This window comes from Phasianus colchicus, chromosome 7, assembly GCF_987193195.1.
Source record: "Phasianus colchicus chromosome 7, bPhaCol1.hap1.1, whole genome shotgun sequence".
In the NCBI taxonomy this organism is placed as follows: domain Eukaryota; kingdom Metazoa; phylum Chordata; class Aves; order Galliformes; family Phasianidae; genus Phasianus; species Phasianus colchicus.
The window spans coordinates 32,788,670-32,802,009 of NC_143442.1; the positions used below are offsets into that span (position 1 = coordinate 32,788,670).

General features: G+C 42.0%; 1 protein-coding gene across 8 annotated transcripts in view; it reads right to left on the bottom strand.

Moving 5' to 3' along the window:
* The window catches only part of ERBB4 (erb-b2 receptor tyrosine kinase 4), a 507,767-nt gene that overhangs the window by 150,890 nt on the left and 343,537 nt on the right, over nucleotides 1-13,340 (bottom strand). For all 8 annotated transcript variants that reach the window (XM_090144449.1, XM_090144448.1, XM_090144446.1 and 5 more), the window contains 3 exons: nucleotides 11,737-11,802; nucleotides 5,627-5,745; nucleotides 589-730 (listed from right to left, as the gene is read on the bottom strand). In XM_090144449.1, coding sequence (XP_090000575.1) covers nucleotides 589-730; nucleotides 5,627-5,745; nucleotides 11,737-11,802 — 327 coding nt within the window. The remainder of the gene's footprint in view (nucleotides 1-588; nucleotides 731-5,626; nucleotides 5,746-11,736; nucleotides 11,803-13,340) is intronic.

Consider the following 13,340-nt stretch of genomic DNA (forward strand, 5'->3'; position numbering starts at 1 on the left):
CACGGGATTACTGCTTTTAATCCTCCACCAGCTACTGTAATTTCACTCATGGTATTGTCAGTATGGCAAGTTTTTTTTTCCCCACTGGGAAAACTGCTAAGGAAAATGTTTGTGGTAACTTTATGTCAAACCATCATGATTCCAAGAAAAGAGCATCCACATCATGAAAGTGTTTGGTACCACATACTAATGGTGGTAGACTGTTAATTCTGTTAATTACACACATTTGTACCATCCCATGAGTTAATACAGCATTTTGGCATTATCGTAACAGTTCTAAATCTACGTGGGCAGTTCAAAAGCATGAATGTAACAGTGGTCATTGTGGAGACAGAAACTTAGCGAATTCCCTTTTTGTAAAAGAAAAATCACTCCAGTATATAATGCTTGCAAAGTGTCAACAATCCAGAACTCTGCTTCTACTTAGCACACGACTAAGCTTTTGCAAGATGCAGGTACACACACAGGGCGATCTGAGGCTCTGCACTATTCACTTCAGTCTCCTCCTCTTGCTGTTCCACAGGGCTCCTGAAATGCAATTCAGAACTTCTCCTTGCCACAGGAAAAGAGAGCCAAGGCAGCACTTACGTGGGCACTTCTTGACGCAGAAAGCCCCGTACGTGTACTTGGCATTGTGATTATGTTCCAGTTGGAAGGTAGTAGGATTGTACACAAATGTCTGGGGGCACTGTGTGACACATGCTCCGCTATCATTGAAATTCATGCAGGCCTGCAAAACAGGGGAGGAAAGCAAAAAATCAGCTCAATTAAATCATATAGTTGGTTGGGTAGCTGTTTTGGTTTTTAGGTTAGCAGTCCTGACGACTGTTCAGAAGTGTTGCAACAATGGGGAACGCGATGCATAGCCTTCTAACCTCCATTTTGTCTACACAGATTTCTTGCTAGGACCTTGGCAAATACACGGCAAGGAATTCTCACAGAGACGCCTTCATCTGAAACACAGCTGACTGTTACAGCATTTCCTACAAAAACGTAACAGAACTCCAATTTGTTTCATAACTATTGTTACTATTAGTAATCAACTAATTCACAACTCCATAGGAAGTTCTAAAGCTGCCAGGAGTGAGCAGTTATTTATCATAGTTAATCTAAACAAATGCTAATGGCTTTTCTTTAGAGGTCCAACCTTTTCACTTCTTACAGCGTGAGTCCATAGTCCAGCAGAAAACTGAAATTCCCAATTAGAAAGCAAGAGGGATAAGAACTTCTTTTGAGTTAGCACAGGAGGGGGTCATTTCCCTAAGTGCAAGTTTAACAAGGTCAGTTGCTTCACACACTGGGAAGAGAAAATAGGACTTTGTATCACTTAGCATTCAAGCTCAGCCACCCACAGCTGCCAGAGGACAGGGCTCTGACAAATGAAGAGGCAAGCGTGTGGATAAAGAGAGTAATAGTATGCAGGAAGAATAGTTGGCAATGCAGGGATGACAATTAGCAAGGTTAAAAAAAAAAAAAAAATCACAAAAATCGTGGCATTCTTTATCACCATACCTCTTGTCCGTGGTTTTAATCACAGCTAACAGAAAACTGCTGGAGTAGCAGTCACAAAACACACCACCAATGCCTAGTGTCAAATCTCATACAAATATGAAAACTGTAGCCTGGCTTGAATCCTCCTAGCATCTTAAGCAACCAACGCTGCTGGATTTTGCCCACCTACCCTTCATCCTTACCAAGAACCAGACAGAAAGCCCACTCTGTGAACAGAGTTGTGTCATTTTTCTGATTTCAGAGTACTCAGCCTGGCCCTGTTGTGCATTTCAAGTTTTAGATCCAGTTTGATTTTGAATACAAGATAAGAATATTTCTAAAACTTTATTTTAGCATGTTTGCTTGCAGTTATCTTAGATGATGATGATTGTCTTGCTTTTATAACCGAATATCCAAATGACTGTATGGCAGCATATGGAGGAGGAGGCTAGATAATTTCATCGAGAAGTAACACCATATTTAAAGCAGGATGCTGTTACAAGCTGCCATAATATGCTGAAGAGTTTTTAGGGTTTCATAAGCTTTGCTTTACTTATTAATAAATTCTAATTTAGTTCATTTTCTCCTCATTTTTTTTATATCCGCTGTCAACTTAGGAAATACTCTATTATGTACACAACAATCCTCTTAGCAAATGCATAAAGTGAAACATGCCAACTCTTCTAAGATGGAAAAAGATTTGGGAACTTTTACTTCTTGACTGTAATACTTTGTATTCATTCGTAATTGCTTTCATAATGTAAGCAAACTTAAGGTTCTGATGCTAAACACTGCTAATATGGGAATGAAAACACAGGAACGTACACTAGGAAAAACTGAATTGTATCTCTCAGTTGAGAACTAAGCACAGTTGGTCATTGCCTAAAGGGTTACACTTTTCACACAGTGTCACAAGCAAGTAATGACTAGCCTTGAAAATTGTCTGACCCCTGCTGCATTTCGGTTACATTGCTCTGGGGCCAGAAGTGAATGAAAGCAATGCTCTGGGTACTTCTCTGCTGGGTCAGAAGAAACATACTAGCATGACTTTTAACATAGGTATTCCTATTACTGCCATTATTCAGAAAATCTATCTGTTTTTTCTTTCAGGCTGCAGTACTACAGAACATGGCTAAACAAGATGTGGGTTCAGCACTTCAGCACTGAGGATGTTCCTCAATTACTGTGTGAGACCAATAAATCTTTTCTTTGCACATTCAGATTATATGACATCACAGGAAGGAATGCTGTTTCCACAACTCTCTTCCAAACCAATCAAGAAGTTCCAGCAAGCTTTGGATCACAGAATCATAGGATTTGGAAGGGACCTCTGGAGATCACCTAGTTAAATCCATCCATTAAAGCAGGTTCCCTACAGCAGCTTACACAGGAACGTGTCCAGCTGGGTTTTGAGTATCTCTAGAGGATACTCTGAAGCTTCTCTGGGAGCTTGCTCCAGGGCTCTGTAACACTCATAGTAAATAAGTTTCTTCTCGTGTTCATACAGAATATCCCACGTTCCAGTTTGTGCTCATTGCCCTTTGTCCTGTCATTGCCCCATCCACTCTGCATCTGACATTTAGATTTTTATAAGCATTGATAAGATTCCCTCTCAGTCTTCTATTCTCCAGGCTGAACAGCCTTAGGGTGCTCAGACTTTCCTCAGAAGGGAGATGCTGGATCATGGTCAACCTGTTCTGCACCAGGACATATATGTCCTTTCCTGCACAGCTCCTTTCCACCAGTAAATGCTACTGATGCACATGGCTATTCCTCCCCAGGTGCAGGACTCTACACTGGCTCTTGCTGAACCTCTGCACATGGTTTCTCTCTGTCCAAGTCTCCAGCCAGTCCAAGTCTTGCTGTCACATGAGCCACTCCTCCCTTCTAAGTATCATCAGCAGACTTGCTGAAGGTGCACCCCTTCATCCAAGTCACTGTTGAAGACGTTGAACAACACTAGAATCACTGTGAGCCACTCACCTGGAGTACCAACACATTTGCAATTGACCTTAGGTTGGGAGGAATCTTAAAGAACATCCAGTTCCAAACCCCTGCTGTAGGCAGAGCTGCCACTCACCAGGTCAGTATAGCCAGGGCCCCATCCAACCTGGCCTTGAAAACTTCCAGAGATGAGGCATCCACAGCTTCTTTTGGCAGACTGTGCCAGTGCCTCACCACTCTTTTGAGTAAAGAATTTGCTCCTAACATTTAACCTAAACCTCCCATCTTTTAGACTAAAGCCATTTCTCCTTGTTCTGTCACTATCAGATCATGTAAAAAGTCAGTCTCCCTCCTGTTTATAAGTTTCCCTGAAGTACCGGAAGGCTGCAAAGAGCTCTCCCCAAAGCCTTCTCTCCTCCAGGCTAGACAAACCAAGCTGCCTAAGCCTGTCTTCATAGGAGAGGTGCTCCAGCTGTCCGATCATCTTTACAGCCTTCCTCTGGTCCTGCTCCAACAACTCCACAGCTTTCTTGTGCTGGTGACCACAAGGTCTGGACATGATACTTCAGAATGGGGTCTCATGAAAGCAGAGTAGCGAGGAACAATCATGTCCGTTGCCCTGCTGGCCATCTCTCTCTCAAAACAGCCCAGGATACAGTTGGACTTCCAAGCTGTGAGGGAACACTGCTGGCTCGCATCAAGCTTCTCATTCACTTGGGACCCCTATGTTCTTCACCACGAAGCTGCTCTCAAGGAGTTCTCCTCCCAGTCTGTACACGTATCTGGGACTGTCCTGACCCAAGTGCAACACTTTGCACTTGGCTTTGTTGGATCTCATTTGGTTCACAGGGGCCCACTCCTCAAGCCTGCCCAGGCAGCTCTGGATGGCATTCCTTCTTTCTCTGAATCAACTGCACCACTCAGCTTGGTGTTTTCTACAAATTTCCTGAGGGTGCAATTGATCACACTGTCCAGGTCATTGGTAAACAATGTTGAAGAATGTCAGTCCCAAGACAGACCCCTAGGGGACACCAGTCATCACAGGCCTCCACCTGGGCACAGAGCCATTGACAACAAGCCCTCTGGCTATGACCATCCAATCATTTATCCACCTAACAGTCCAGCCTTCAAATCCATATCACTTCAATTTAAAGATAAGGATATAGTGTGGGACCATGTCAAATGTCCTGCACAAGTTCAGGTACACGACATCAGTTGCCCTTTTGTCCATCAGTGCTAGCATTCCATCACAGAAGGCCATCAGACTGGTCAGGCACGATCTGCCCTCGATGAAGCCATGCTGGCTGACTCAGATCACCTCCTCATCTTCCATGTGCTTTAACATAGCATAGATCTCTCTTTTCAATACTGCCTGGCAGGTTTTAAGAGGAGCTCACCCAAGTTGGCTGGTGTTCATCCCCTCCATCACTTGGGTACCTCTGAAGATCCACTTCTCTGAGCACATTCTAATTCTAATTCTAAACTTCCTTTGGTCTAGGTTTGCTGCCCTTGAAAACATCAGCAAAACTTGCCTCTGCAGCACAGAGCAATGAGCTATATGTTTTTTGAGATCAGTGTTGGTGGCTGAAGTTGTTTATACTGTTATTAAGATGAAGAACAAATGAGACAAATTTGGCTAAAGGTCTGTATGTACCAAAAAAAAAAAAGTCTTCTTTTGTCTTTTCATCTTAAGAATATGTAGTAGAATACAATTGAGGTAGAATGTTTTGGGAACCGCTTTCCTTCCTAGTATGGCTAGTAAAAAAGCTGTGTTTAAATCCAGTCTGGCAGTAATAGGGAACATCTTTCATGAAGAAGCTAAATTGTAATCCTGACTTCTAAAATAAAAAGCGCATTGTGCAGTAATAAAAGCCATACTCGAGTGTAATGATAAATGCATCTGAAAATTCCATATCACCTCTAAAAAAATTACAGAAAGGCAAAAGATAAAAATCACAGAGATTACCATATTAACGTTTCCCAATCTGTATTTACAAATCTCAAATCTGCTAATGGGTAATATTAAGTGATGCCAATATAAAGCGAAAAATATTAGATGTTAAGAGTTCACAGTCAAAATCTGGGAGTGTGCATGCAATGCATCCAGAGGGGCAAAACTGTGAGTTTCATGGGTTAAAAAATACGCACTGTGTCTGCCAGGAAGAAAAAAAATGAGAAGTCTCACACATACAAAGCAATCAGTGTCTTTGGGTCCAGAACAGCCTCCAGCGCACTCCCGGTGGCAGCAGTCGCTGACGTAGGGCCCGTAGCACCGTCCATCACACTGCTCTGCACACACTGTCTTTGTTACTAGGAAAGGGAAGGAAAAACGATCGTGTCAGAATCAGAACCAAAGAGACAGCTCTTCAGCTGCACTCTGAGGAAAACAAGCTGAACAACAACATACTGTAAAAAAAAAAATAATAATAATAAATCTACTAAACTAAGGTTTAAGGTAATTTTTTCAACTAGTGACTGTTTCCTCCCAGGATATCTTGATGGTATCTTCAAGAACACAACACTGTATGAAATTCTTCCTTTCTCATCTTCTAGCAACATGTACCCTTGGAAAAATCAGGTGGAAAACTAATTTCAAATTACTGCAGTTTTATAAACAGCTCATGGATGGACATGGAGCAACAACAAATGACAAATTAACAGAAGAGTCCACCTGTTCTGCATCAGCTTTACCCTGTGAAGAACTGCAACACTAAGTATGCAGAAACAGAGAGCCAAAAGCTGTTATTGCTGGCAATCAATTTCAGAAATAGGCAATGAGGTAACAGAGCAGAGTACAGCTTACGGGCTGGAGCACATCTGGAATTACTGCTCCCTTTTTTCCTAGTAACAACCTAGCCTTCATTCACAGGCATACAACTGTACCAACCAGCAAGCAGAGCAATTTAAGTGGAATCATACAACAGGGCTTAGTCTTGGGCAAAGAATGGTCAACAAGTGGAATATCTCCCTCACTGCAGCTATAGCCTCAGACTTTATTTTACAGAAGAAAAAACTAAAGTTTTCTGCAGGATTATACCAACCACCACCGACAGAAGGTCAGGAAGATGTGCTGTCAGCTGTCTTGATAAGGAGCAGAGATTGTTGCACTTCTGTAATTAACCTCTGCTAATTATTTTGCTAAAAGCATTTCATTACTTCTCTATTCAAGAGGACGGAGAACACAAAACTTGCTTCCCTCAGCAGCACCCACCGATCCCACCTTGCAGGCTTACAGATTTTTGCTTTTTCTTTAATTGCACAAGAGGCTCACAGCTTAGGAAGCAAATTTCAGGCAGACATAATTAACAGTTTCAACTAAAAAGGAGGGGACACAGTGGCACAGCTCGGCCGCTGATAAAAAGCATTCCTCTCTGCTGCCGCTCCACTGCAATTTAATGCTGTGCTTAAATCTGGGAAGTCTTGGTGCACAGCACCTCTGTGCAGAAAATTAGTCTGAGCTACCTAACGAGCTCAATTATAATTTCATCCCCCGAGTGCCAGCTGCTGCTGGGAACCATGATGCCCACCAGGACGCACAGCCACGCTACCCTGTGGAAAGGCTCCTGGCAGGGTGTTAAAAGAGCAAAAAGAAGAGCCCCAGCTGCAAGCCATTCCAGAGTATGTTTCCTCCCAAAAAACAATGACACGCAGGAGCACCAGGACTGACGTGGAGGAGCACAGCCCCTTTCAGCACTGGGACTTCAGAAAGTGCTTCCCTGCTTCTGATATGGCACCGGTTGAATGCAGCCCCTATGGAGCTGCTCAGGTTAGGGCAGGGTTTGAGCTCTCCTGAGGACTAGAAAGTTATAAAGCAGCATGCAAAATTTACAGTTGCAGCCAAAAGCTTGTTGCTGTTCTTCCCTAATTGTTTCTCTTATGTTTCTTTTACTGGGAAAGCAAACAGTGCCAACAGAAATGCCAACATTTCATTGTAGGAAAAGGCCATAGCATACCTTATTTATCCCCTGCACGCTGTATTTGCATTACAGCTGCTGCTGAGGGCCCAGCTCTGAGGAGGAGCTGTCAGAGAACCTCAGTGGCACCACACAGGCAGACAGAAAACATCTTAGCAAAAGAGATTGAATCTTCTGAAGGACTCACTCAAGGCAGCCCCCAGCAAAGGTGCTTCCCCAGGACAAAATAAATACCATGCAATGTATTGTTAGAAGTCCAGAAACCATCTGACTGCTCAGATTCCAATAACAGCTCAACAGTTCCGTTCCTGCAGCTGTTCTAATGGTGTCATGCTCGTGGTCTTGACAAAACGTGCCATGCATTGGAGCTGGTTCCTGGGGGGCGAGCAGAATGCTGACTGTCAATCTTCACTGGTGTTTCACTCTAATAGCAAAACACTGTGTGAGGCATGGGGTGGAACGGGCACTTCATGTGTGCGCTATTAATCGGCCTCTTTTATTGTTTCCCTTCATCTTTAATTATGTCAGGGCACTATAAATCTATGAAGGGAAAAAGGGGAAGAAAGTGAAATCAATGAAGAAGTCTTACGAACATGCAAAGTTATTAGTGGAATACAAGGATTTTAATTAAAGATGCTGTCTCCAAGCAAAAATGCTAGGTTACCCTGATTGATCTAAGCTGCCGATTCAGCTCTTTCCTTCTCCCCCACCAGGCTCCCGCCTGCCTTTTGCTGCTCTAATTGGGTACTTACTGCATCTGCACCTTCTTTTTTCTCAGCAACATCAGCTGCACAAAGACTGCATAAATACAATTATGCTCAGGCCAAGATCCTGTACCCACACGCAGTCACACAGAGTTGCACATTTGCTGAATGTTTGTGTTTAGAGTTTGATTTAAAGGCTTTTCTCCTCCTTTGCATTCCCTTAGTGGACTTGTATTTTAATTGGAATTCTTCTCCTTCGGTTACATTCCTCTAGGACAAAATGCATAATCTGTCATTTTAATAAAATAATATATTCCATTTATAAGAGTTGCAATTTCTTTTCATATGGAAATGAAACAAATATTCCAAACAGAAATCAACAGCAAAAACAGTAATAGTCCAAGCACAGATTAGAAAAATTGATCAGTAACTTCCAAATGCTTTTGTTCTTACGTTTAAGTGGTTTACATTCTGTATAGCAAATGCCCAATACTATGTGAAAAACACATGCTTGTTATGCTATTCTACATTAGCCTTCCATGACACGGAGAGAAAGAATACTCTCTAGTTTTTGTTTCAGATTCATATTTACTAGTTTTTAATTATAAAAGAAAAATGGATTGTTAACTGCATAAAACACTACCCTGAAATTATCTCTGTTCCAACTCCTGATGGAACAGCTCATTTAAAATTTCCAATTAATAGCTTTCTTAAATACATAAGTTTTCTTGTCACATTTAGAGAGACATGAGGACAGAGCTAGATGCAGGTGGTGTTTCAGATAGAGAGACATACGTATAGAGAGACATAGCTGGAAGGCAACATAAGAAGAAGACAGGTAGATGATATTCATACAAAAACAAAAAGATATTATTTTTTTTCCCCATACGTAATTTGAAATGAGAGACAGGGATTAAGATCTGTCTTTTTTTTTTTTTTTTACCCTTTTCCCAGGAGAATAATTTAAATCTTATCTTGGGAAGGGGGCTCATTAGAATTTTTTGCTTCAGTGAGTGCATAAAAAAGTGGAATTATTAAATGCAGACAAGCTGCTGCAGATGAACAAAACAGTTTGACACTGGCAAGCAGTACTGCTGAATGCTCTCCTGCATGCATTTGAAAGATGCCCATCCCCAAGGTGACCAGGTGAAGGTATATGCAATGTTTGATACCACTCATCCCATCTCCAGCTTGTATTGTTAATGATACTGAAAGCCAGGCATGTCTTTTAAAGTCAGAAATGAAGGCAGCAAAAGCTTAACACCACTTGGGCTTTTACACTTCAACTTCCAATTCATATTCTTTGTTTCAGATGGTTTTTTAGAAGAACAAGTTTTGCGTAACTGCAAAAAAGAACTGCTTACTGCCAGCCCAACATCAGCCCTTCTGTTCAGTCCTGCTTTTCACTTAGAGCATGAGGTCAGGGAGGCAAAGAGAACACACACGACCAAAAATTAGCTCCTATCTCTGACAACAGGAGAACAAAGGGAACTATGCTGACAGTGTGCTTCTAGGTAAAAGGATATAAAGTAGTTCTTTCAAATTAGAAACGTGTGATCTGTGCATCTGCCTGGAACTCAGATAACATGTGCCTACCCACAGTTAATTATTTTGAATCCACGGTCCTGCCTTAGCCTATCCCCTCTGTTTAGATTTGAGAGGGCAGTCACTGTGAAGGAAGAGAGAGCTGTCACTCCGGGAGCAAACCTACCGTGCAGCTCTGCTAAGCTCCAGACTCCACAACACTGCAGATAAGTTTTGCTCTCCCTGGTATTACTACATTAATCCACCAAATCAGCTCACTTATCTGAGAGCAGTGCTTTGTGCAGGTTGAGATCATGGGAGTTGATCCTGCCACGTGGACTTAACAGCCACAGAGTCCAGCTGGCCTGTCCAATGCTAAGGAGGCTGGAGCCTCTGCTGGCTGGAAGCAAGGCCTGAGTCAGGATCAGGTCATCCTTATACAATGTAAGTGCCAAGGTTTTGCAGTGTCCTCTGATAACCACACAATGCCCAAATAAATCTACTTCTGTTGGGGAGAATAACAGAGATAAAAAACAGGCCTAATGAAGCATCATTAATTCATTCTAATCTGACTGTGATATAAAACCCTTGTGGTCAGCTAGGGTTCTGTCCCTTTGCTCTACATACCTGAGTGCATAACCCTGACATAAAGAGGTGTTCTCTGCAGCAACTTCTTTGCAGCACTCACAAAGGCCACCAACACCTTTGTGTTGGTGAAAGAAAGGAGACGTGCTAGCTCAATTCAGACAAACAAGAATATGCTTCATTATACAGCTGTTCCTGCAACCTGTCTCAAAACAAATTTATCCACACCCACAAATGAAGTTCAATATGAAACAGTAACACATGAACATGTAAGCTTTAGGAGAACTGCCATCAACATCGAGTGATGTAGCTGAAGAAGCATCCTCCAATGTGGCAGAACATCTATGTGCATGCAGATCTGCTGGCTGTACCCTTTGTGATGCCATGGACAGGTTGGATTGGATTTCCTGATCATGCTCACTCCTAAAGCATTCATGTCAAACTATTTGCTGTTTCTTACTTCCTACAATTTATTGCTCCAACTACTGGGGGAAAAAAAAAAAAAAAAAAAGGAAAAAAAATGGGGAAAAAAAAGGAAAAAAAAATGGAAAAAAATGGGGAAAAAAAAGGAAAAAAAAAAGGAAAAAAGGTATGGCTGCACTGTTTCTAACAGCTCCAACAAAAAGGGCAGATGACACTGGGCTAAGTGACCCTAAGATCATAAGATCAAATAGTTAGCTGGTGCACTTGCAGTTAATCCCTCTTACAATAGAGCCAAGGAAGCGAGCATGGGCCAGAGCTGTGCTCACTTAAGGGAGGTATTAGCAACCACTTCATTAACTCTGGTAAACCCAACCAATTTCTATCATCTTAAGTTTGATAGAAAGAAAATGCAAAGAACAGTTCTATTCCCACAAGAGAAAAAAAAAAAAGGAAGAACTTGTAGGAAAAGCTCTTGATTTTCTCCTCTTTTCTATTTGCTAATATTTTGACTGCACTTCTAGCTCCTTAGTGCCTTTCTGGAGGAACTGAAAGCATACAAGGAAGAAACTCTCTCAACATGTTCTTCTTTCTTACTCATTTTAATGCTCTCTAAATTCAAGAGGACAGACATTGTGAACAGCCCTTCACTTATTACTTCCTTTACAAAAAAAAATCATTATTCTCTTTCAGTATAACTCAACTACATTTTGAGTTATTATAAAGAGAACAATTCTGCAAGATAACTAACGCTCCCAGTGAAATTAACAGTATTCTGGTATTATGAACTTTCCAGTGTCAGGCCATCATTAAAGATCTCTGAATCTACCTAGTAGATTCTTCTATTCCAATTCATTTCATTGTATTCCAAAATACCCATCAATGTCCCCAGGAGCCACGCTCCATGCTGCCACCAGGAAGTGAAAAGAGAATTCATGTTAGCTTAAGCATTTTTTAGAAAGCACAAGAGAGGAAAGAAAAACACAAATTGACATGGGAAGGAAAACAAGAACATCAGTTGGTAAAAACCTACAGAAAAAAAACTCTGAGATATTTTAGAGCTGCACTAAGGAGAATACGCAGTACTTCTCCACAACTGAAAAAAAAAATAGGATCCCTTTCATTTTTCAGCCCTCAGAGTCATGCTTACTTACAGGTCTGGCAGTGATTCTCTGTGGGTCCCCAGCATCGGCCTGTGCAGGACTTGTGGCATCGACCACCTTTAGGAGAGAAAGAAATGGGAAGAGATGAGAGATGTGGCTTCAGCAATAGTTAAACAGAAGGGTCCATCTTGCCTTTGGAGGGCTTTTATGCTTTACGAAGGTTGTAACAGTGCCCTTAAAAAGCCCAGAAAAATAACCAGAATTGATGTCAGACCTCTACGGGTACTTTATACTCTAAATCACTAGGTCTGCTAAATATGATGGAGACATCTTAAAACCAAAAAAGAAGCATAAGATGAGGAGCAATTTCATCACCCAGAGCTGAGCTGTTCTCTGTGCACCCTACGTAAGACTCGCTCATTCCTCCATGGTACAAAGGATGGCTGAGCAAATACCCATCTCATCTCGTGTTCAATTTCACCTGAACAGTGAGGCAGTAAACTTTGAAGACAAGCGATCAAAAGCCAAACCTTCCTCCTGAAAGCTTGCACAGTCTTCACAAACATTACGCAGTAATTCAGGACTGAAATCCTGCACTGAGGAGGCTGCTGAATTCAAGCCTTCCCTTTCACGGCTGACTACTACCTGCTATGCAAAGAAACAGAAAGCAGGCAGAAGGACTGGTACATTCTCTAGCTGTAGGTTTCATCACCTGAGTCAGCACTCAGACGCCAGCTCTGATGGTGAGCAAAGAGACACCTCATCCTGCAGCTCCCATCTGGACATGGCCAAGGAATGGACAACACCTGCCTCCTGAAGGGCAGGCTCTTCTGACTGCAGTAACCTGGTCTTACCTTTGATTAAACCTGTATTCATCACTGAATACTGCCAAAAATCTATGAAGTGAATTCCCACCTTGAACTTGACCCACAAGCTTACCAAAGCCTTCAGGAACCTTTTGCTGCTGTGCTAATAGCAGCTGCTGTTCATGCTGCTCTATTACACCCTGCACTGTATCAAGCACTTTCCACATGCTCTGACTTGGGAGCCAATGCTGGAGAAAATGCAATATCTCTCAGCTAAGGCTGGGTCAACCCAAAAGAAAACACCACTTCTTTGCTGGCAGCACACACACACGAGATGTTCCACAGTTGAGTAAAACCACTGTTAGAGCTGCATCAAGTCGGACTTCATGTCGCTGCTTTTCTAACATCAGTTCTTTTGCATATCACTGATGATCTATTGATTATGCCATGCAGTAATGACACACTGTATGCCAACTACCTTGTTAAAGCTACCAGCTCCTTGCTGCACTTGTGTTCATTTAAAGCAATTATACCGGGGGAGCGCTGTTGCTGACATCACCAGCACATAATTTGCTGTCACATTCTGCCATCTGTTTATTTAGATCAGAAATATTCTATAACTACATAATGCAAACTCGTTCTGGCTGATGGGGAGGGGACTCCATCTGGCATGAATAATGCAACTTTAATCAGCAATAACAATTATTATGATTATTAAGAGGCGACTGCAGCCCTGCGCAGTAAGCTAACACATCCATATTGATTTCTAAGAATAGAATAGGTAAGGCAAACAGCAAATCCAAGGAAGAACATTCAACAGGCAATTGGTAAGATACAATTTGTTTCCTG